This window comes from Rhinopithecus roxellana, chromosome 1 (assembly GCF_007565055.1).
Source record: "Rhinopithecus roxellana isolate Shanxi Qingling chromosome 1, ASM756505v1, whole genome shotgun sequence".
NCBI classification, from domain to species: domain Eukaryota; kingdom Metazoa; phylum Chordata; class Mammalia; order Primates; family Cercopithecidae; genus Rhinopithecus; species Rhinopithecus roxellana.
Window position 1 is genome coordinate 79884595 of NC_044549.1, and position 23965 is coordinate 79908559.

General features: G+C 48.5%; 1 protein-coding gene across 1 annotated transcript in view; it reads left to right on the forward strand.

Moving 5' to 3' along the window:
• The first annotated feature begins 362 nt into the window (after positions 1-362).
• The window catches only part of FLNB (filamin B), a 167002-nt gene continuing 143399 nt past the window's right edge, over positions 363-23965 (forward strand). The window contains 1 exon segment of the mRNA XM_010360474.2: positions 363-654. Within this exon segment, the coding sequence (XP_010358776.1) occupies positions 363-654 (292 nt within the window).

Consider the following 23965-nt stretch of genomic DNA (forward strand, 5'->3'; position numbering starts at 1 on the left):
GGTGATTTAGGCAGCCCTACGTCATGCTGGGGTGGTGGGCTTCGAGCGCGAGTCCCAGGACGCCGTGAGGCGCAGTGCCTGCAGCAGGCGGCAGGGGGCGAGCGTGGCCCAGGAAATTCCGCGGGAGGGTCGGTACGGGGCGGGGCTTAGGGGGGCCGGGGCGGCTCAGCGCGCAGGCGCGGGGCCAGGCGCCTCGCGCGGCCGGAGGCGGGCGGCCGCAGAGCAGCATCGGCCGTGGCTCCGGTAGCAGCAAGTTCGAACCCCGCTCCCGCTCCGCTTCGGTTCTCGCTACTTCGGCCCTTGGGCCTCCAAACACCAGTCCCCGGCAGCTCGTTGCGCGTTGCGTTCTCCCCGCCACCAGGATGCCGGTAACCGAGAAAGATCTGGCGGAGGACGCGCCTTGGAAGAAGATACAGCAGAACACGTTCACACGCTGGTGCAACGAGCACCTCAAGTGCGTGAACAAACGCATCGGCAACCTGCAGACCGACCTGAGCGACGGGCTGCGGCTCATCGCGCTGCTCGAGGTGCTCAGCCAGAAGCGCATGTACCGCAAATACCATCAGCGGCCCACCTTTCGCCAGATGCAGCTCGAGAACGTGTCGGTGGCGCTCGAGTTCCTGGACCGTGAGAGCATCAAGCTCGTGTCCATCGGTGAGTTCTCTGGTCAGGCCCAGGAGCCGACTGTGGTGCCGACCCGCCCCCGCGCGTGCACCCCTGGGGAGGGCGAAGACTTCCCGCAGCGCGCCCCCCCCTCGGAGACAAGGGGGAGTCGTCCCCGGGGGTGGGATATAGGGGGCCTAGATCCCCTCCCCGGTACCCTCCTCTGGGCTGGGACCTGGTGTGATCGCTCCCCGCCGTGCGCCCCAGCAGTGCACCTTTGGCTGGCTAAGGGTTGAGGGTTTGGACTGGGGTCACAGGAGGAGAGGTGGAGTTGTGGCATTTCTCTGCACCTGGGGCGCCCGTATGGGAGCTAGGGGACTAGAAACCCTCGTTCGCCATTCCCGGGCGCGGGGCCCTAGAGTCAGATGCTCTCCGGAGCGCTCGCCCGGCTGCGCCCAGGTTGGTGCTCTCTGCGGCAGCTGAATGGGCGTTGGCTCGGAGGCCGGACCATGAGACCTGGGGAGGAACCGTTCTCTGCGCCTGGGGCCTCCCCGCCCAGGTGGAGACGGAGACCTGGTACCTTCCCCTGCTGTCGCTGGAATGGGTGTGGGCCCCGAGGTTGCAAGGGGAGGCGCGGGTGTGTGTCCTCGCTCCCTCTGCTCCCAGCTCAGCTCTGGCCGCGCGCCGCAGGTTGAACCCACTCCTTGCTGCCGAAGTTATAATTTAGGGATGGTGGTGGTAACAGTAATTGCTGTCTTGTAGGGAGCCCAACTAGCGTTCTCTGTGTACCGTCAGCCTTCTAAGTTATCTCCGTCCCTACACATCCTGCGAGCTGGGGTGAGGCTAGACCCGTTTTAGAGATAAGGGGGTCCAGAGGGTTAGTTGACCTGTCCAAGGTCAGCAAGTAGGGCCCAGCTGAGAATTGAAGGAAGTGGGCGACAGTTAGAAGAAGGCTTTGTTTTCCTCTCCCCTCCTAAACCCACACCAGGGTCTTCCTGAAAGGAGGGAGGGAACTGGTGTCTCTTGCTGGACTGAGCCAGCTGGACTGGGGAGGAAGAATAAGGATGAAGTTTCCCTTGTGGTCTGAGATAGTTGGGGGCTTCCAGGAGGGCCACAAGGCTGCTGAGAGTGTGGGCTGTGACAGTAGGGGCAAGGAGTTTGTAGTATGTGTGTGTGCATGTGGACATGTTGTGCAGAGAATGTGTGTACACACATAGCATGTATGTATAGTGTGTGCATATGCAAAGAGAGTTTGCATGTACACGGAATGGGTGTGCAGAGTATGTTTGTATGCAGAGAATGTATATCCGCCTACGTGTGTGTGTGGGGGAGTGGGTGGGTAGGTGGGTTGGGGCGGGGGAGGGTCCTGAGTCTGGATCTCTTCCTAAGGAGAACCAGGGACTGGCCCTGGCCTGTGACTTGGGTCTTTTCCTGAGGAAACCAGGTCACTATAATGACCCTAGTGACAGGAAGAAAGGGAGATGGGTGTGGCTGCCAGGACTTTCTCCAGTGGAAAAGGGATTCCCTCTAGGCTGAGCCTCCCCTAGGCTCAGGGCCTCACCCTTCTCTTCCCCCACACCTGTCCTGGCAGGTAGGGCTGCTTCCTGCTTCCTGGGCAGCCGCACCACCCAGCCCAGCCGCACCACCCAGCGGATCTCCAGCAGCCCTCCCCCTCCCCAAGGGTGGCTTCCGGGCAGAAAAATCCACATGCCATGCTGTTGTCTTCTTTCTGGGGTCCATCTCCTGTACTGGGGAGGGATAACCTCAGAATCTTCTGGAATTCTTTACGGTTCAGAAACCAGCCTCCCCTCTGAAGAATCCCAAGGCCCAGCTGGGCTCAACTTCGATCTGTTCTTTGTTTTCAAAATGTGTATTTATTTAATTAACTGAATAAAGAAACTTAAAGTAAACCAGAAGTATCCAGATATGACATGAAATCTCTACAACAACAACAAAACAAAACCAAACCGCAGCACTAGCAAATCACAGACTGCCTGATGTACCAACTGTTTACAAAGGCAGCAGCTACTTCCAGCACTGTCTGTCATCAGTGCCTGGGGCTGTGGGTCTCATTCTAGATTTTGTCTGGTCGCTTACATTTTTTTACTTGGTTCTCCTGATTCCCTGCTCCCCCTGCTCCCTACCACCCCGCCCCAAGATGGAGCCTTGCTCTGTCTCCAGGCTGGAGTACAATGGTGCCATCTCCGCTCACTGCAACCTCCGCCTCCTGGGTTCAAGCGATTCTTCTGCCTCAGCCTCCTGAGTAACTGGAAATACAGGCACGTGCCACCACGCCCGGCTAATTTTTATGTTCTTAGGAGAGACGGGGTTTCAGCATGGTGGCCGGACTGGTCTTGAACTCTTGACCTCATGATCCACCCGCTTCGGCCTCCCAAGTGCTGGGGTTACAGGCCTGAGCCACCGCGCCCAGCCCGGTCCTCCTGATTTTTATTTTCAAATCCACTCAGGCCCTGGCTACTCCCATTGTCCCGACATTCCAGGGTTAGTTCCCCTTCGTCTGTGCTGGGCCTGTGGGCTGTTGGCAGCTTCTTCCTGTTCCTACCACAACTTACATTCTAGTTTTTTCCTTTTTAATGATTTCTTGGATCATATTCCCCAGAGTGACATTCCTGGGTTAAAGGGTGTGACCACATTTATGACTTGTATCATTGGCTGTCTAATTGCTCTCCCGAGAGATCTTGCAACAAACAGGTTTTTCAGCCTCTGGAGACCACAGAGAGCCTTGGCAAGTGCTAGGACTGCTGTGGGGATAAAGCAGGAGGTTTCTTCCCTCAGCTCTTGAGGCTGTTGTGGGTAATGGTCCTTCAAGGCAAAGTTACCTCCAGCTTGGACTAAGGTTCATATATTCACTGCTTAGGTTGTGTTACATTGTGCTGACAATGACACTAGCTTCTATTTGGGGGGCACCTACTGGGTGTTAAGTGTGTTCTATTGATCACCCCATTGAATCTTCATGCTAATCATTGATTGATAGCAACTACTGCCCTATCTCTAATGATCTGCTTCTGCAAGTCACTTAGAGAGTTCAGGGCTTAACTCTGTCCTGGGCATGTGTTGCTTAGAAAATGGTGCCTGTTAATTAAATAAGGTGCTGTCTAATAATTATCTCAAAAGTAATGCCAGGGCTGGATGCCATGGCTCACGCCTGTAATCCCAGCACTTTAGGAGGCCAAGGTGGGCAGATCACCTGAGGTCAGGAGTTTGAGACCAGCCTGGACAACATGGTGAAGCCCTATCTCTACTAAAAATAGAAAAATTAGCTGGGCATGGTGGTGCACACCTGTAGTCCCAGCTACTCGGGAGGCTGAGGCAAGAGAATCACTTGAACTGGGAAGGTGGAGGTTGCAGTGAGCCGAGGTCTTTGTGTAACTGCACTTCAGCCTGGGAGACAGAGTGAGACTCTGCCTTAAAAAAAAAAAAAAAATCATGCCAGAATGGTTTGCACACTGAAGGGACATTCAAAATCAGGGGAGTACAGCCTAGTTGTTCCTGTTTGGTTGATCCTACTCTTGCCGCAGTTAGTATTATTATCTTTATTTAAAGATGGGAAACAGGAGTGAAGCCACTTGTGGAAGTGACCCAGCTAGCTAGTAAATGGTGTCTGAAACCCAGGTCTGCCCAGCTGTTGAATTGAAGCCTTAACTGACTTGCCTTCCAGTTTCAGAGATGAGTAAAATACAGCTTTTCTCTCCACATCAGAGGGTCCTGTGACACACTAGGTTTGCAAGTCTTAGGTGTTAGGGTGGTGGCTGGATACCCATACTCTGAACCTCTGACCTTCGACAAAATAGGGATGTCAGGGCCTTCCATGATTGGCAGGATGAATCATCTGGGCTGTGATGAGCGTCTCACAAGTTGAGAGTCAGCTGGGAATTAAGTGGGGTCAGTTTGCCTCTTGTGTTTTCCTCATTATGTTTTGTTTTTGGTTGGTTGGTTGAGATTTCCTACTGCCCAATGGATGATGTTTTATTCCATCGTCAGGGAAGGTATCGTTGAACGAATACAGGGTTTTGTATGCTTTGGATAAGGCCAGACAGTTGGGGGAGTCATTAGAATTGTGTACATGCCTCCAACTCTGAGATAGGTGGTGGTTCAACAGCTGCCAGAGGACTCTGGCTTTTCTGCCTAGAATTCACTGAAACACAATCCTGGCTATTTATTCACGTTTGTGGTTCATTGTAAGGTAGGCCCCTAGGCACCATCCAAAAGTTGAAAATTTCCTTACGTTTCTTGTTATGTGGTGGGCAGTTCATAGCGAGGCCTCAGTGTCTTTAATTTCAGATGTTTGCCAGGAGTTGGCAGTTTTATTTACTTGTTTTTCCAAAAACCTTTCTGACATGGGGCAGCCCAGCCAGCTGGGAGGAAAAGGGGTCTCTCAGCCCAAGAATGATGATCAAGGCCTAGAAGTTTGGGTGGTGTGTTTTGTTTTGGGCCTTTAGAGAAAGAAATTGTTTCTTTTTCAGAGGATGTGGTCTGACCCTAAAGTTTACTTGACTGACTTGCACCAGGCCAGCGCCAGAGCAGGCAGGGTATGTGTTCCCAAGACTTCGGGTCACTGGGCAGTTTCCAGGGTGGCGGGTCACTGGTCCAGTCAGCTCCTTTTCCTTCCTCTCCCTTTTGTGCTACTACTACCAAAATAATTTCCAAATAACTTTAAAGTTCTGCTCTTTCTTGCACGTCTAGCAGATGCCAGCGTGTCTTTTAGGCAGTACAGAGAGTGCTTAAAAAGTAGCAAAGTTGGCTGGGCACAGTGGCTCACGCCTGTGATTCCAGCACTTTGGGAGGCTGAGGCGGGCAGATCATGAGGTCAGGTCACCATCCCGGCTAACATGGTGAAATCCCATCTCTACTAAAAATACAAAAAAATTAGCTGGGTGTGGTGGCGGGCGCCTGTAGTCTCAGCTACTTGGGAGGCTGAGGCAGGAGAATAGTGTGAACTCGGGAGGCGGAGGTTGCAGTGAGCCAAGATCGTGCCACAGTGCTCCAGCCTGGGCGACAGAGCGAGACTCTATCTCAAAAAAAAAAAAAAAAAAAAAAAAAAGTAGCAAAGTTGGCTGGGCGTGGTGGCTCACACCTGTAATCCTAGCACCTTGGGAGGCCAAGGTGGGTGGATCACCTGAGGTCCGGAGTTCGAGACCAGCCTGAACAACATGGAGAAACCCCATCTCTACTAAAAATACAAAATTAGATGGGCGTGGTGGTGCATGCCTGTAATCCCAGCTACGCGGGAGGCTGAGGCAGGAGAATAGCTTGCACCCAAGAGGCGGAGGGTGTGGTGAGCCGAGATCACGCCATTGCACTCCAGCTTGGGCAACCGGAGCAAAACTCCATCTCAAAAACAAAAAAATAGCAAAGTAGCATGCTTTGTTAGAATTATTAATAACAAGTTCTGGGCCATGTACAACAAGGTGGCACATTAGCATTCAATGTCACTTGTGTAGTAGTTAAGAGCAAGGATTCTTGGTTCAAATCCCACTTGCCACTAAGTAGCTATTAAGAAACTTCTGTACCTTGGTTTTCTTATCACCAAAATGGGGATAATAACCACCTCCTTAAAAGGCTGTTGTAAAGATTAAACAAGTTAATAATTTTTAAAGTGCTTGGCCCAGTTTATGGTACATAGTAAGTGCTCTGTGAATGCCTGTTAATTAAATAAGACACTGTCTAATAATCTCAAAAGTCATGCCGGAAAGGTTTGCACACTGAAAAGTCATTTAAAATCAGCGCACTCTGGGGAGAACAGCTTGGTTGGCTAAGGTTGATCCTACTTGCTATAATATGGCTATGGACTGCCTAGAGGGTGTTGCCTCCTTAAAAGGGGCTGCCCCCTGCCTCCCTGAAAAGGGGCTGCCCCCTGGTATGTTGTGGCTGCCTCCGGGGCCCATTCATACCAGCTTTGTTTCCAGGCTGGACAGGGAGCTCCAGGCGGCTGGTCATTCCAACCTCCCACCCCGTTCAGGAATCTCTGGGCCAAATCACTTCCAGATGGTGGTTGGGCCTCTGTGGAGTTCTCCCAGCAACAGCGGAGCCAGCATGCCAGTCAGCAGCCGCCTTCGTTCTTGGAGAGTCTGTGCTAAAGGAGGGCTTTGATTTGGAGCCAAATTGTGTCTCGGGTCCTGGTTTTGTGCTGTGAGGCAGGTACCATGCAGTGGGCTGCTGACTTAGTTGAGGATGGCTGCCCTGCTCCTTGGGGGAGCAGATACCCAGGGCCTGGAGCCTTTAGGCCCTGCCTCCAGTGGCTCCATGGTCAGGGTGCCAGTCACCCTGCTTTTTCTTTTTCTTTTTTTTTTTTGAGATGGAGTCTTGCTCTGTTGCCCAGGCTGGAGTGCAGTGGTGTGATCTTGGCACTTGCAACCTCCGTCTCCCGGGTTCAAGCAATTCTCCTGCCTCAGCCACCTGCGTAGCTGGGATTACAGGCGTGTACCACTATGCCTGGCTAATTTTTGTATTTTTAGTAGAGGTGAGGTTTCACTTTGTTGGTCAGGCTGGTCTCGAACTACCAACCTCATGATCCGCCTGTCTTGGCCTCCCAAAGTGCTGGGATTACAGGCGTGAGCCACCGGGCCCGGCCAGCTTTGCTACATCAGTCTCCAGGTAGCACATCCTAGGCAAAACTAGATGTAGCCTAATGATTCAGGGCCTCTGTCTGAAGCTAAACTGTTTGGATTCTAATCCGCACTCTGCCTGCAGGGCCTCTGTCTGAAGCTAGACTGTCTGGATTCTAATCCGCACTCTGCCTGATACCAGTTGTGCAACTCTAGTCCACTCTTTTAACCTTTCTCTGCCTGCTTCCCTGTCTATAAAATGCAAGAGCAAAATAGTTGCTATCTTTTCATTGCTGGAAGCATTATATTTGATTAGGTTAAGTTATAGCACAGTGTTGTCACTATCACTATTAATATTGTGCTTTTGGACCCAAGTCCAGGACTTTGTCTTGTCTTCTGTCTATTCTCTGGCCAGTCCAGATATTTTTGGAATCCTATTGCTGTCATCTGGTGTGTTAGCTGTTCACTTTCTCCAAGTTCAGAACCTCTGATGAAGATGTCTCCCAAGATCCCTTCTTCTTTTCCTCATTCAACAAATATCTGAAAGCCCATCTCTGAACCAGGCCCTGTGCTGGGTGCTAGGACCACAGGAATGAGAGGATCATGTCCTTTGCTTGCCTCAGATACTGCTCAGAGGAGAAGAGACAAGCAAGCAGGGTGAGCCATGCAGAGGAGAGCTGCTCAAACGTTCAGGCCCCTGCTCATCACCTGGGGACTTTGTTAAAAATGCAGGTCTGATTGAGTAGGTGCTGGGGTGGAGGAGGCTGGGATTCTGCTTTTCCAGCCAGCTTCAGATCCTGCTCTCTGTGGACCGCGCTGTGAGTAGCAAGGATCTAGGTGCCAAGCCCTCTGAAAAGGAGGAGCACTACCCCCAGGCTGGGTATGGGTAATCTAGAAGGTTCCCTGGAACCTTCTAGATTAGCTGAAGGGACCTTTCAGCTAAGACCTAAAGCATGACTAGAATTAGGCAGGCAAACAAACATTTAGCACAGGAGCAGATGAGCGTGTCAGTTTAGAGGTCTTGATACTCAGGTCAGGGGGCCGTGGAGGGGTGGGCAGGGCTGGCTTACCAAGGACTTTCTGAGACTGGAGGCTGCCTATGGGGTGTGCTCCTTGAGTTTGTTTGTTTATTTATTTATTTTTTGAGTTGGAGTTTCACTCTTGTTGCCTAGGCTGGAGTGCAGTGCAGTGGCATGAGCTCGGCTCACTGCAGCCTCCACCTCCTGGGTTCAAGAGATTCTCCTGCCTGAGCTTCCCAAGTAGCTGGGATTATAGGCATGTGCACACCTGGCTAATTGTGTATTTTTAGTAGATATGGGGTTTCATCATGTTGGTTAGGCTGGTCTCGAACTCCTGACTCAGGTGATCCACCCGCCTGGCCTCCCAAAGTGCTGGGATTACAGGAGTGAGCCACTGCATCCAGCCCCTTGTTTAGTGTAGGGTGGTAAACCCAGGCGAAAGGGGTCATCTATCTCAGGCATATCACCTGTTGCTCCAATCATTCCTATTAGAAGAAAGTCTTGTATGTGCCTCTTCCTCATATATATATATATTTATATTCATATTTATATCTATATGTTTATATATATTTATAAGCTATAAACATATTCTGCCGTCAATTTATATATTAAATATTAGTAAAGCTTAGTTTCTTTTTAGATGACAAATCCGAATATAAAATCTGGTTTTTTTTCTGGCTCTAACGGATTATCTTGTGTGCCCTTGGAGTGCATATACCTCTTTTGGAGGCTCCTGTGAAGGCTTGTGTTTCCCCATTTAGTTTTTTTCTTTTTTCCGTATTCTTGTTATTCTGCTTCTAATTTTCATCTTTGAGTATTCTAAATTAAGGAGCTGGATCTGTAATTGTAACCCCTTCCCCCAACAATAAGTTTAACTAAATGAAAACATTCAATGGAATGAGCCATTTTAATCTAAATGGGGCTATTTCTTGCTTTTATAATGATTACAATTGCTTTTCATGACATTCTACTAGAAGACATCTTACATTACTGTTGCTAGTTATTCATTAAACGGGCGTAGTAATCCCTAAATTGGCTCAGGTTACTGTATAATAAACAACAATACTTTCTTCTTCGGGAGCCTGAGAAGTGATCTTGTGTTTTTAAGGTGCCTAGCTCACTTTTCATAGGAAACTGAGTCCATGTACCAGGAAGGAAGCTTTTTGGGGAAAATGATTAGAAAACCAAATGGGTCTCTTTATGACTAAAGTGATGAACCAGTAGATGCGAATAGGTATAGATGGTATAGAGGACAGAATTACTGGGTATTTTAATCAGGCCTGCTTAGTATCACAATTTATTATTTCATTTTATTTTTATTATTATTTTTTGAGATGGAGTTTTGCTCTTATCATCCAGGCTGGAGTGCAGTGGTGCTATCTCAGCTCACTGCAACCTCCGCCTCCCGGGTTCAAGTGATTCTCCTGCCTCAGCCTCCCAAGTAGCTGGGATTACAGGCATGCACCATCACGCCTGGCTAATTTTTTTGGGTTTTTAGTAGAGATGAGGTTTCTCCATGTTGGTCAGGCTGGTCTTGAACTCCGGACCTCAGGTGATCCGCCCACTTTGGCCTCCCAGAGTGCTGGGATTACAGGCGTGAGCCACCGCGCCTGGCCAGTGTCAGGATTTATTCTGTGGGAGGGGAAGAGAACAAAGAAAAATACTGAGCTATGTTTGAAGCTCCTGCCCTCTAAGAGCCTTACAGCAGCTGCCTTAAATGTGTTCCTTTGATAAACTGTAGATGGTTGTTGTAACTCTTCTGCAAACAGTTTATTTTTAAAAACAATTTGATGAGATTTTACTTACGCCTATTGTTTGAGAACAGCATTTACCAAAGAACAGTTTTGGCCAGATCCCATGCAGTAGAATGTCCTTGGCCAAAATTTTCTTGTATTATAAGCAAAGGAGCAGTTTGGTTTTTCACTTAGTCAAGACTGCCTATCAGACTGAGTTACTGTGACAGAGCCGCTGAGTCTCTCCCTTTCCCATGATCAAAACCTGGCTTTTCTAAGCAGCACATGTAGAAAGCTTGGCAAGGAGGATCCTTGTCCTCCTACATACTATTCCTTGGCTCTTCTTGGTACCAAGAATACATACAAATACTGCTGACTGTGTACCGAATGTTGAGGCGTGCACCGTTGAGGATATTTATCCTCTAATATAACATCAAGTATTTCTCATACCTGCCATCTGCTGAGCATTGGTCTGTCTTACTTATACTACTTCTAAACCTCATGAACTCTGCAAAACTAGTGGCTTTACATCTATGAGAAAACAAAAGAACTTTTATCGGAGGAAGGCGAGTCCTTTTAAAGTATCAGGCCTGGAAAGACATTAAATGAGACAGCAATCACATTCTAGTACCCTCTTTGAGCTATGTATTCATTGACTTAGTTTTTTAATTTTTTTTTTTTTTTTTTTTTTTGAGACAGAGTTTTGCTTTGTTACCAGGCTGGAGCATAGTGGTGCAATCTTGGCTCATGGCAACCTCCGCCTCCAGGGTTCAAGTGATTCTCATGCCACAGCCTCCTGAGTAGCTGGGATTACAGGCGCCTGCCACCTTGCCTGGCTACTTTTGGTATTTTAATTTTATTTATTTATTTTGAGATGGGGTCTCACTCTGTCACCCAGGCTGGAGTGCAGTGGCACGATCTTGACTCACTACAAGCTCTGCCTCCTGGGTTCCAGCGATTCTCCCGCCTCAACCTCTCTAGTAGCTGGGATTACAGGTGTCTGGCACCATAGCCAGTTAATTTTTTGTATTTTTAGTAGAGACAGGGTTTCAGCATGTTGGCCAGGCTGGTCTTGAATTCCTGACCTCAAGTGATCTGTCTGCCTCAGTCTCCCAAAGTTCTGGGATTACATGTGTGAGCCACTGTGCCCTGCCTATGTATTCATTTCTTAAAATTGGTTGCTGGCTAGGTGTGGTGGTACATTCCTGTCCTGTAATCCCAGCACTTTGGAAGGCCAAGGCTGGAGCATCTGTTGAGGCCAGGAGTTCAAGACCAGTCTGGGTGAGATCGCATCTCTACAAAAAAATTAAAAAATTATCTGGTTGCAGTGGCAAAAGCCTGCATAGTCGTAGCTACTTAGGAGGCTGAGATGGGAGGATAGCTTGAGCCCAGGAGTTCATCTGCAGTGAGCTATGATTACATCACTGCACTCTAGCCTGGGTGACAGAGTGAGACCCATTTCTGAAACAAAGAAATTGCTATTGTCACAATTAGCTATAAATTAATCTAATAATGCTGCACGCAATACTATAATCCACACCCTATAGCTTAATGATGGATGGTCAACCACTGATCAATGCTATTTCTGTAAGCCAATAGGAATTCCTGACAAACAACTTTGTATCAGTCCACTGCCTGTCTGTCCCCTTTTTTGCTTTTAAAAACCTGCTTGTAACAAAGGCCAAACAGAGCTCATATCCAAGGTTACTTGGGCCTGAGTTTTTCAGGCAGCTGGTCTTCACTTTGGCTCAGGTAAACTCTTTAATAGTTTAAATTTTAAGGCTCAGCAGCCTCTTTCTTTTAGGTTGACATCTGTTTCTATTTTACAGATGAGAAAACTGAGGCTCGGCTCAGCCTCACTTTACAGGTCAAGCTTAATCCCTGCCTGCATCATGCTGTAAAGGACTTTTGTATCAAAGTTGGGTTTGACACTCTGTAAAGTAAAATAGATATATTGTAGTGAGAGGGTATGGAAGAGACTGTTTTCTGCTTCTGTGGATTTTTTTCTTCTTGTTTTGCTTTCCTCCAAACTTGACTCATTTGCACTTGATTCATGTGAAACTGAAATTTCCTTCTACAAAACAAAACTTTCTGGGGGCTACCTGCCATATATCTTTTCCCACACCATGGAGCTCTGACTGGGACCTTTCCACAGTTTTTGGAGACATTGCTCTAGTTCTTTCCCTGTCTTTGGTCGCGGGGGGAGGGGGGGGGGCAGTAATGTCACCGCAGGTGTGGACAATAGGGACTAGCTAAAGGTTGCTTTGGGGAAGGTGGGCAGGGCTTTTCTTTGTGAGGTCTGGAAACCAGAGGTGAGGAAAGAGAAGCCCCTGAAACTCCTCGTGGCTGCAGGGCTCACAGCACACACCATGACACCACAGGACATGTCTGTGTGTGTGTGTGTGTGTGTGTGTGCGCGCGCACGTGCGTGCTGGGGGGAGTGTTGTTGAGAGCCAACTATGCCAGGAGATCCTTGGTGACAGTGGACATAGGCACAGCTGTGCTCTGTCAGGAATGAGTTCACCCACAGCCTTTTCTTCTGCTACCTTATTTAACTGGTGGGAGGGTGTGCTGGGTTGTGTTTGCTGGTGAGCCCAGCAATTGCACCCTTCTTTCCAGGCCTGGCACCCCGCCTTTATCAGTCTCATGGCCCTGGCACAAGTGGGCAGCCTGCTTCCAATCCAGCCAGGCGGCTTTCGGCTCATCTGCAGGTAGCCTCGTGGGCAGACCTCTTGCTGTGCACTGCAGCAAGAAGCTGCGTGAGCCAGAGCTGAACTTGTGATCCCCACGGGCATCTCCTGAGGCGCACCTCTCCCGAGACAGAAAGCTGGTCTGTCCAGCCCATTCAGGGCTCAGCCTCCCCAGCCGTGGCAGGGCTGGCTTGCTGAAAGGTTTGGGTGTTAACACAGCACTCCTGTTCTCTCTCTCTGAAGGCCCTTTATGCTGGCATGAATTCCTTTTCTCATAGAGATCTGAAAGCTCTTTTGACTAAATGGGTCACCTTTCTGAGTATTTTCATAAGGCTGTCAGCCTTTACCACGCCAGACAACTTTTCTGGAATTTCCTTTCCAGAAAAAAAAAAAAAAAGCTACTAAAGAGGTTGGAGTTACTTGGAACGCAGGGTGGAATTTTGGCATTCGAGCTATAGGGAAATGGGTGGGGATTTGTGGCAGGCACTATGTAAATTTGCCGCAGCCCATAAATTCAGACTTTAAGATGAAAAATGGCAAGCAGCAGTCAGCTTGCCTTCTACAGACAGGAGCGGTGCTACCTTCCGCCTGTGCTGAGTGTGACTGAGGGAGAGGCAGGCCTCCTAGGGAGGCCAGGAAAGGTTTCTTGGTGGCTAAAATAAGATTTCTCAGTTTCCCCCGTGTCCCAAGAAAATAAGTTCTTATCATGCTTGTACCACACTTCTTGTGCGTATCACCCTGATTTCCCTAAACCTCCTTGAAGTGGTTTATCAGATTCCAGGGACACAAGAATGGTTTGGCATCTACAGCCTATTGTGGGAGCAGGGGCCCGGCCTGGTGCTTCTTGCCCAGGAACAAACTGATTGTTCCCTTGGTGTGGGGTAAAGCAGGCCAGAGTATGGGACCAGGCCCTGCCTCCCAGGGGACCTGAGGTGCAAAGCCTTTGAGCTGAGACCCTAAAAGGCCTTTGTGAGTCTATAGTGCTATCAGTTGAGCAGAGTTCAGGGTTCTGTTTACAAGATTCCCTCTCAGCAGAGGCAGGGGTACCTGCTGGAAGACCAGGGATGTGCTGCCACTGGGACGGGGGCCCTCGGTGGAGCTTCCAGCCATCGGGGGCAGAACCCGGAATGTGTTCTGAGCGAGGCGCCTTGGGAGAATTGGCTTGAAAGCACCTGGGCAGTGGCTTGTCACATTCCTTATCTCCACCAAAGGAGGAAAGCTAGCACCTGGGGAATGGCTCTCCCGTCAGGGAGTCCTTCACAGGAAGTAATCCAGGTGTCACATTACACTTCCTGCAGGCATGTACCTCTTACCTAATTGTCTCTCCTGTTCCCTTTTTCTGGCACTCTTGTCTGACATCCATGGGGAGTCACACCCAAAGTTGGGCGTGAGGTCCTCTCCTGGGCACCCAACACCTTGTTTTTCTCTTTTTTCTTTTTTTTGGAGACAGAGTCTTGCTCTATCACCCAGGCTAGAGTGCAGTGGTACCATCACAGCTCACTGCAGCCTTGACCTCCTTGGCTCAAGTGATCCTCCCACCTCAGCCTCCCAAGTAGTCACAATTACGTGCACACACACCAATACTCCTGGCTAATTTTGTATTTTTTGTAGAGATTCAGTTTGCTGTGTTGTCCAGGCTGGTCTTGAACTCCTGGGCTCAAGTGATCTGCCTGCCTCAGCCTCCCAAAGTGTGGGGATTACAGGCATGAGCCACCGCGCTTGGCCACACTGCCCTCTTACTGAGCCGTATTGGTGTTCTAAATGGCCTTCTTACGTTCCCACGGGTTTTCAGTGCTCCAGGGGCAGGCGCTGTGTCTCTTGTTTATCTCTGTGGCTCTGAGCTTGGCACTTAATAGAAATTTAATAAATAACTTGTTAAATAAACAGTCTCTAGCATAATAGGTTGAGTATTAAGTCTGGTACATTGACTTATTTGCAATTCAGAAAATGCAAAACAGTGGCTCTTTGCTGCCTTTAGTGAAGTGGGAATTATATGTAGTAGACAGCTGGGTCTGGGGTCCCGGTGGAACACTTCACTTTTGGACTGTGATGCTGAACTTAAAGAACTTAGTATTTTGGGCCGGGCGTGGTGGCTCAAGCCTGTAATCCCAGCACTTTGGGAGGCCGAGATGGGCGGATCACAAGGTCAGGAGATCGAGACCATCCTGGCTAACATGGTGAAACCCCGTCTCTACTAAAAAATACAAAAAAAGAACTAGCTGGGCGAGTTGGCGGGTGCCTGTAGTCCCAGCTACTCTGGAGGCTGAGGCAGGAGAATGGCGTGAACTTGGGAGGCGGAGCTTGCAGTGAGCTGAGATCCGGCCACTGCACTCCAGCCTGGGCAACAGAGCGAGACTCCGTCTCAAAAAAAAAAAAAAAAAAAAAAAAGAACTTAGTATTTCATGTTCATTCTCTGGACATCTGTGATTTGCTTCAATAACTGTTAGAGAACAAGTCCTTTTCCAGGTGAAGCTCAGAAAATGAATTTAATAGGAAACGAGTGAAAGTCACAATCATAGTAACAGTTTCATTAGTTATAGTGAATGCAGAGAGAGCAAGTACTAAGTATCAGGCATTGTGGTAAACACTTCTTACTAATAGCTATACGAAATATCATTGCAATTCTGAGAAGTAGTTATTGTTGTAATTCCCATTATGCAGATGAGAAAACTGAGGCACACCCAGATTGGCCAGTGAGTATGTGGTTATTACTCAGATCCTTGTCTGAGATTTTAATCTTCCTATTTTACTGCTTTCCCAAGGAAAGACATCAGCTCAGCATGTCTTTGAAATTTGCTGCTGCTGCTGCTTTTTTTTTTTTTTTTTGATACAGAGTCTTTCTCTGTCACCCAGGCTGGAGTGCGTTGGCGCAGTCTTGGCTTACTGCAACCTCCGCCTCCCGGGTTCAAGCGATTCTCCTGCTTCAGCCTCCCAAGTACCTGGGATTACAGGTGCATGCCACCACGCCTGGCTATTTTGTATTTATAGTAGAGATAGGGTTTCACCATGTTGGCCAGGCTGGTCCCGAACTCCTGACCTCAAGAGATCAACCGGCCTCAGCCTTCTAAAGTGCTGGGATCAGGTATGAGCCACTGAACTCAGCCTTTTTTGTTTTTTGTTTTGAAATGATGTCTCCCTTTTGTCACCCAGGCTGCGATCTTGGCTCACTGCAACCTCTGCCTCCTGGGTTCAAGTGATTCTCCTGCCTCAGCCTCCTGAGTAGCTGGGACTACAGGCGCGTGCCACCATGCCTGGATGATTTTTGTATTTTTATAGAGACAGGAGACAGGGTTTGCCATGAAGGCCAGGCTTGTCTCGAACTCCTCACCTCAAGTGATCCGCCTGCCTCAGCCTCCCAAAATGCTGGGATTACAGGAGTGAGCCACTGTGCCTGGCCTGAAAGTCACTTCTAATAAGTTTTTATTGGAGCATTAAAAAGTTATATCTGTAGTTCTTACTCTTAGCAAAAAATTGCAAGAACACAGAAAAATATAAAGAAAAAACATCACCTGCGAAGAATTGTAATGAATCTTTCTACTTTTAGGGAATTTTGCTTACAGTTGCTTTTTAATCAGAACAGGGAAGAAGGAGATTCCTTTCTCAGGAAAAAAGTGACTGTGGACTGGAAGCGCTTTGTGAAATAATTTTGGTCATACTGATGGTTATGATGAGATTCGTCCTCAATTGAGTTATTGCTGAGCTTTGTCCAGCATTTAAATGTAAGGTCTCATTTGAGTCTTATTGTGGTTTGTAAGTCTCCCTTGGTCTAGAAGTATGTTTGGTCAACCACGGCATGGAGGTGTTCCAGCTACTTTCTGTCTCTTAAAAGTTTTTAGGACCCACTTTTATTGGGACTGCCGAGATCTCTTAATAATAGTTATTATACTTGGTAACTATTGTGACCTTGTCTCATAGGCAGCCCAGCATAGAAACTCATTTAGCTTTTAGTTGCTCAGCTCCATTAGCTGTTTAAACATGTTTCAGATGTGAGCCTGACAATGTAGTTGGGCAGCTCGGTTCACCCTTGACTGCCTGGGAACTTTGAGAAGTCTGAAAATTATAGGTAGCCCTAAGGTCTTCATTGTATTGTTTTTTGGAGGCACCATTTCCCAACAGCCCTCAGAATACCAGGCTCATGAAGCCATCCTGTCTCAGCCAGGAGGCAAAGGAGATGGAATGGAAACCACTTCTGGATACAGATCCAGCCACTTCCCGAGTGCTTCAGAGCATGGGTCAGATAGACCTTGCTGCTTTCTAGCTGGCAGACTTGGGGAAAGTTATTTGATCTGAGTTTGTGTCCCAGGCTATAGCAGTACCCACTTCTGGCATTGTCGAAGATAAAATGATATAATCCTGATAAATCACTTGACCCAGTCCTTGGAGGCGGTGGTGGGGGCTGGGGTAAGTGCCCCATGAATGGTGGTCATTATGCCCCCCCACCTCCTTTTTCTCTTCTTTCTCCTTTCCCGTCTTTCACACCCCTAATTCCTGGACCTGGGGGTGATCTCTCCAGACTAGATGAAGAAGCGACCCAATTATCTAGGAAGGTAAAAGGTGGTTGGGAATACTCCCAGAAACAGGTCAAAGATACCTTCTCTTACCTAAAAGACTCTTTTTAGAAGAAGAGGCAACCTGGGTTTTTGGATAACTGTTGAGTAGGAACCATCATGAGTGGCATTTCTACATTTCTGGTCTTCTGGACAAGCCTCCTTTTTTTTTTTTTCCTTCTTCTTGAGATGGAGCCTTGCTCTGTCGCTGGGCTGGAGTGCAATGGTGCAGTCTTGGCTCACTGCAACCTCTGCCTCCCAGGTTCAAGCGATTCTCCTGCCTCAGCCTCCTGAGTAGCTGGTACTACAGGTGCCACCACCATGCCCAGCTAATTTTTGTATTTTTAGTGGGGATGGGGTTTCACCAGGCCAGGATGGTCTCAATCTCTTGACTTCATATTCTGCCCACCTTGGCCTCCCAAAGTGCCGGAATTACAAGCGTGAGCCACTGCACCCAGCCTTCCTTTTTTTTTTTTTTTTTTTTAAGTAGCTCCATTGCCCTTCCTCACCCTTTCTTTTGTCTCCTGTAATGCCCTTCCCTTCCATTTCTTTTTTTTCTTTTTTCTTTTCTTTTCTCTTTCTTCCCTTCCTTCCTTCCTTCCTTCCTTCCTTCCTTCCTTCCTTCCTTCCTTCCTTCCTTCCTTCCTTCCTTCCTTCCTTTCTTTCTTTCTCTTTTTTGTGAGATAGGATCTCATTTTGTGGCAAAGGCTGGAGTGTAGTGGCACGATCATGGCTCATTGCAGCCTCAACCTCCAGGGCTCAGGTGATCCTCCCATCTCAGCCTCCTGAGTAACTGGGTCCACAGGCACACACCACCACACCTGGCTCACTTTTGCATTTTTTTGTAGAGATAGTGTTTTGCCATGTTGCCCAGGCTGGTCTTGAACTCCTAGGCTCAAGGGATATTCTCTCCTCAGCCTCCCAAAGTGCTGAGATTACAGGCATGAGCCTCTGCACCTGGCCTTCCCTCCCATTTTTTTTCTTTCCTGGTTTTCCCTGTCCCAGACCACCCTCTTGGAAATATGCTCTCCCAGCAGCAGCAGTAAGGTCCTGGTCTTGTGTTTGCTCCTGGGCCTGAGTCTTGGCTTTGCTCCTTTGTAGCTAGCTGGCTGATACCAGGGAGCTGCTTCCCTCCAGGAGTCTGTCGTCCATATGCTGAATGTGATCCTAAAATGGTCTGTCTAACAGCGGCCAGGCGTTGTGGCTCATGCAATTCAGGAGGCTGAGGCGTGCAGATCACTCGAAGCCAGGAGTTTGAGACCAGCCTGGCCAACATGACAAAACCCTATCTCTGCTAAAAATACAAACATTAGCCAGACGTGGTAGCATGTGCCTGTAATTCTAGCTACGCGGAAGGCTGAGGCAGGAAAATCGCTAGAACCTGGGAGGCGGAGGTTGCAGTGAGCCGAGATCATGCCACTGCACTCCAGCCTGATCAACAAAGCAAGACTGTCTCAAACAAACAAACAAAAATTGCTCTGCCTTACAGAGTTCTTAGGTATAAAAGAGAAGGTGCATCTAAAGTTCTTGGCACTGTGCCTGGCTCATACTAAGTGCCTGGTAAATGTGAGCTGCTGCTATTGTGGTGTTAGTGTCAGTAATGTTGCTGTGAGACCCTGCACTTCCCGCTTAGCCTTGGAAAAATAAGTCTTAACGTTCATGCCATGGGCTACCGCTTCTCTTTTCAGGGCTTCGTGGAGGAGGGTGGAGCTGGAGAGACACGTCAGGGACTGCCAGGGTTACATCCTCCCTGAGGCTGAGGCTGTGCTGACTGCCTTGTGTGCTTTCAACCTGGAGTAAAGGGTGGCTGTGCCAGCTGCTCCCATACCCCAGGAGTCTGACTCGTCCCTGCCTTGGCCCTGGGCAGCACTTCCCTCCTAGCTCTTTGGCATCTGGGGTCATGGTGGGGCCGCCTGCCATCTGTCAAAATTTTTGCTGCCCTGGGTGTGGCGTTAAACCCCTCACTATCCAACCTGGTGTCATGGAGCTGTCGACAATATTTTTACAGTGGTTAGTGCTTGGAAACTGGACTTCTGGGTTATACCCTGTACAAACAGCATCAAAGTCACTGGGCTAGGGTGACAGAGGAGGCTGCCAACAGGGAATTCTCTGGCTCCTGGGACAGGAATGGATATGGGAGGTTGGGGGCCAGTATTTTGAGTCAGTATTTGAGGAGTTGGCTAGTATAGTCTTTGCCCTGAGGGATCGAAGGAATCTGTCTGTGTCTTGCATGAACCGTGTACTTCCCCCAGTTGCTGCTTGGATACCAGCTGCCTGCTGTTCATAATTGGGCCAGATTTCTAATACTGCCGCGCTACCAAATGTCAGTTTTAGGCCGTCTCTGGTGTAGCCAGGGAACGCCCAACACCTTTCCCAAAGGTAGAATTTGTGTGGGTTTTACTTCACTAAGTGACTAATGCAGATCTTTATGTTTTAATGATGGGAAGAAATTTGTCAGCCTAGGTACTTTTTCCATGTGATGGGGCAAAAATTTAAAACACTTGCACAACGACTTTTGTTTCTCCAGCTACTAAAGGTGACTATGAGTTAGGCATTATGAGTATGATCAGCTGGTGTTAACCCACTCCCCTTCTGGAGACCTGTTTCTGGTTCTGGGAAAGGTGTAGGACATGCTGGATTTGGCAAGATTGCAGGTCCCAGGCAGATGTCCGGACTTAGACTCTGGCTCTCTCTCTTTTTTTTTTTTTTCCCAGACAGGGTCTCCCTCTGTCTCCCAGGCTGGAGTGCAGTGGCGTGATCTTGGCTCGCCACAACCTCCGCCTCCCAGGTTCAAGGGATTCTCTTGCCTCAGCCCCCTGAGTAGCTGGGATTACAGATGTGTACCACCATGCCCAGCTAACTCTTTTTTTTGAGATAGAGGTTCACTCTGTCACCCAGGCTGGAGTGCGGTGGCCCGATCCGCCCGCCTCGACCTCTCAAAGTGTTAGGATTACAGGCGTGAGCCACCGTGCCTGGCCCCAGCTAATTTTTGTATTTTTAGTATCAGCGAGATTTCACCATGTTGGCCAGGCTGGCTTTGAACTCCTGGCCTCAATTGATCCGCCCACCTCAGCCTCCCAAGGTGCTGGGATTACAGGCATGAGCCACCGTGCCTGGCCCAGACTCTGGCTCTTACTCCTGGGTCTACCTCTACCATCACTGGGGCCCTCGCTCTGAAGCTTTTCCCCCATCTATAAAATGGGAGAACTAGACTAGGTCCCCCAAGCTTACATCATTCCTAAAGGAACCACCTTTACTATTTTGCGATATCCCACGGCTGTCTCTATTTCATTTTTCACTTAATATTATTTTCCCCTGCAGTTGACTCACTTGTAAAACAAATGTATTTGAAAAGGAGACTTTGTGTCACTGTAATAATGGAAAAACAGCGTCATTAGGTAAATGGAAGGTGACCATAAATAAACCCCAAACAGTTATTAAATTCTAGCCAGCACTGTTGCCTGTTCACAGCATGAGGCATACTCTCTTTTGGTTAAAAAGGAAAATTAGCAAGAGATGGAGAGGTGTTGAAGGTAACCTAGCACTACATTGAGCCTTTTCCTTGACCTGCTCAGAAGGATTGAGAAAGCACTAGGAGAACTGGGAAGAGAATAACGTCTTTTTGTGATGCAAAGTGCCTGAGTGTGACCCAGAGCTCAGAGTAGTAATGTATAGATGCTTTGTTCGGATACTTTTGCAGCCATTACCATGTGCCAGGGGTGTAGAGGGGCTAGGAGTATAGAGGGGATTGGGACTGGTTCACCGACCTCCGGTTGCTTGTGGACTAGTAGTGGGGAGGTGGTCATAGGAGAATAGTGAATGTAAACGAAGGTCCGAGCAGGCTGCAGGAGTTTAATAGGAAAATCACAGGACTAAGTTCTGTCATGTGTATATGGGGTCTACAAATAAGAGTTGTTTAGAATTTTTTTTTAAATTTAAATTTCTGATGAAATGTGTAATAAATCTGTTTCATTCCAGAATGATTCTAGAGAAGCTCTAAATACATTAAAGTTGTGTTGGCTGGGTGCGGTGGCTCATGCCTGTAATCCCAGCACTTTGGGAGGCTGAGGCAGGAGGATCACTTGAGGCCAGGAGTTTGAGACCAGCCTGGGCGACATGGGAGACCTCATCTCTACCAAAAAAAAAAAAACTTTTTTTTTTTTTTTTGAGACAAAGTTTCACTTTTGTTGCCCAAGCTGGAGTGCAATGGCATGATCTCGGCTCTCCGCCTACCGGGTTCACACCATTCTCCTGCCTCAGCCTCCCAAGTAGCTGGGACTACAGGCACCCGCCACCACGCCCGGCTAATTTTTTTGTATTTTTAGTAGAGATGGGGTTTCACCGTGTTAGCCAGGATGGTCTCGATCTCCTGACCTAGTGATTCGCCTACTTCAGCCTCCCAAAGTGCTGGGATTATAGGCGTGAGCCACAGCGCCCGGCCTCATGTTCTATACTCTCTGCAAAGCAAGATATACACCAGAATTGGACCTCTAAAAAGCCTCATACCGTTGTTAATCTCTGGGAATGAACAGTGTTCTTTGGGATAATGGGATATGAAGCTCAGTCTGATTTTTCTGTTCTGCCGGTAGCTTAGGGCCCCCTTTCTTCTGTTGGGTTTCTGGGAGAATGAGAATTTTTTTTTTTTTTCTTGAGAGTCTTGCTCTGTCGCCCAGGCTGGAGTGTGATGGCGCAATCTCAGCTCACTGCAGTCTCCGCCTACTAGTATCAAGTGATTCTCCTGCCTCAGCCTCCCAAGTAGCTGGGATTACAGGCGCCCGCCACCATGCCTGGCTAATTTTTTTGTAATTTTAGTAAAGATGGGGTTTCACCATGTTGGCCAGGCTGGTCTCAAACTCCTGACCTTGTGATCCACCCCCCCTGCCAGCCTCCCAAAGTGCTGGGATTATAGGTGGGAGCCACCTCGTCCAGCCAAGAATGAGAATTTGGGAGTCAGGCAGCTCTGGGATTGAATCTGGAATTGACTGAGTGACATGCTTTCTCTGAGGCCTCCGTCCTCACTGCTCTCATCTATAAACTGGGAATAATCATAGTTTCTATCTGAAAGAGTGGGTGTGAAGATTTAACGAGCTAGATTGTAAAGTGCCTGAGACATGGGAAGAAGTCAGGATGTGCTAATGGGTAATCCTACACTTCCCTAATGGAAAGGGCCAGTTTATATTACTCTAGGTTGGTAGTGAGCTAGGCAAAGGGGATATCAGGTTTGGGCTTGGTTAGAACATGCTAATGGCATCAGGACACTCAGAAGAGATACAGAGTTTGATACAAATGGCACCATGAGCCCTGAGACATTGTGTATGGGGTGAATAGGATAGCAAGAATAGCCTTCAAGGAGGGAGGTAGGGCAGTTAGAATCCTTTCAGCTGCAAGGAACTGAAAACTGGCTCACATAGAAGGAAAATGATTGGCTTATGTCAGCAAGCCCAGACGCAGAGCGAGTTATGGGTTTCAGGGATCCAGCATCTAAGTGATAACATCAAGAACCCAGGTTTTTTGGGTCTCTGCTCTGTTGGTTTCTTTCATCCTAAAGCTGGTTCTCCTGTGGTTTACCATAGTAGAGTTCCTGTGAGAACTCTACTCTGACCAGTGGGGCCTTCCCAGAGCTTCTGACCAATCAGGCCTTCCCAGAGCTTGGGGTGGAGTGGCTTCTTTTGAGGCCCATGGGTCCTATCTGGAGCGGGTGGATCCAGACTCCTATCAGGAATCTAGGAGGGGCCGGGCGCGATGGCTCATGCCTGTAATCCTAACACTTTGGGAGGCCAAGGTGGACAGATCACTGGAGGCCAGGAGTTCCAGACCAGCCTGGCCAGTATGGTGAAACCCCATCTCTACTAAAAATACAAAAATTAGCTAGGCGTGGTGGCAGGCGCCTGTTGGCCCAGCTACTCGGGAGGCTGAGGTGGGAGGATCACTTGAGCCTGGGCGTGGAGGTTGCATGAGACTGTGGTGAGCTATGGTTGTGCCGCTGCACTCCAGCCTGGGCAACAGGGTGAGACCCTGTCTCAAAAACAACAACAACAAAATCTTATGTACCCCATAAATATATATACCTGTTGTGTATCCACACAAGTTAAAAATTAGAAAAAACAAATTGCAGAGATTTCCATATGCTATGATACTGTTTATATGAAGTTTTACATATGTCATAAAAATACAGATAACCTTTAGGGGAATGATCATTACCAAACTTTTGGATAGTGGTTTCTGGGGATGGGCAGAGAGGGCTATACAGTCATGAAGAGGTGTGTAGGGGCTTTCAACTCTTTGTAGTGTTTTATTTCTTCAGTCCCGTGGTGGTTATGTGATTCTTCACTCCCCCTTGTTTTGTGTGGAATATTTTTCTTATAAAAAGTGTGTCTTTTTTTGAGATGGAGTCTCACTCTGTCGCCCAGGCTGGAGTGCAGTGGTGCGATCTCGGCTCACTGCAAGCTCTGTCTCCTGGGTTCACACCATTCTCCTGCAGTCAGCCTCCTGAGGAGCTGGGATTACAGGCGCCCGCCACTACGCTCGGCTAATTTTTTGTATTTTTGGTAGAGATGGGGTTTCACCGTGTTAGCCAAGATGGTCTTGGTCTCCTGACCTCATGATCAGCCTGCCTCGGCCTCTCAAAGTGCTGGGATTACAGGCATGAGCCACCGTGCCCAGCTTTTTGTTTTTTTGTTTTTTTGTTTGTTTTTAAAGACAGAGTCTTGCCCTGTTGGCCAGGCTGCAGTGCAGTGGCCTGATCATGGCTCACTGCAGCCTCTACCTCTCAGGCTCAAGCATTCCTCCCACCTCAGCCTCCCAAGT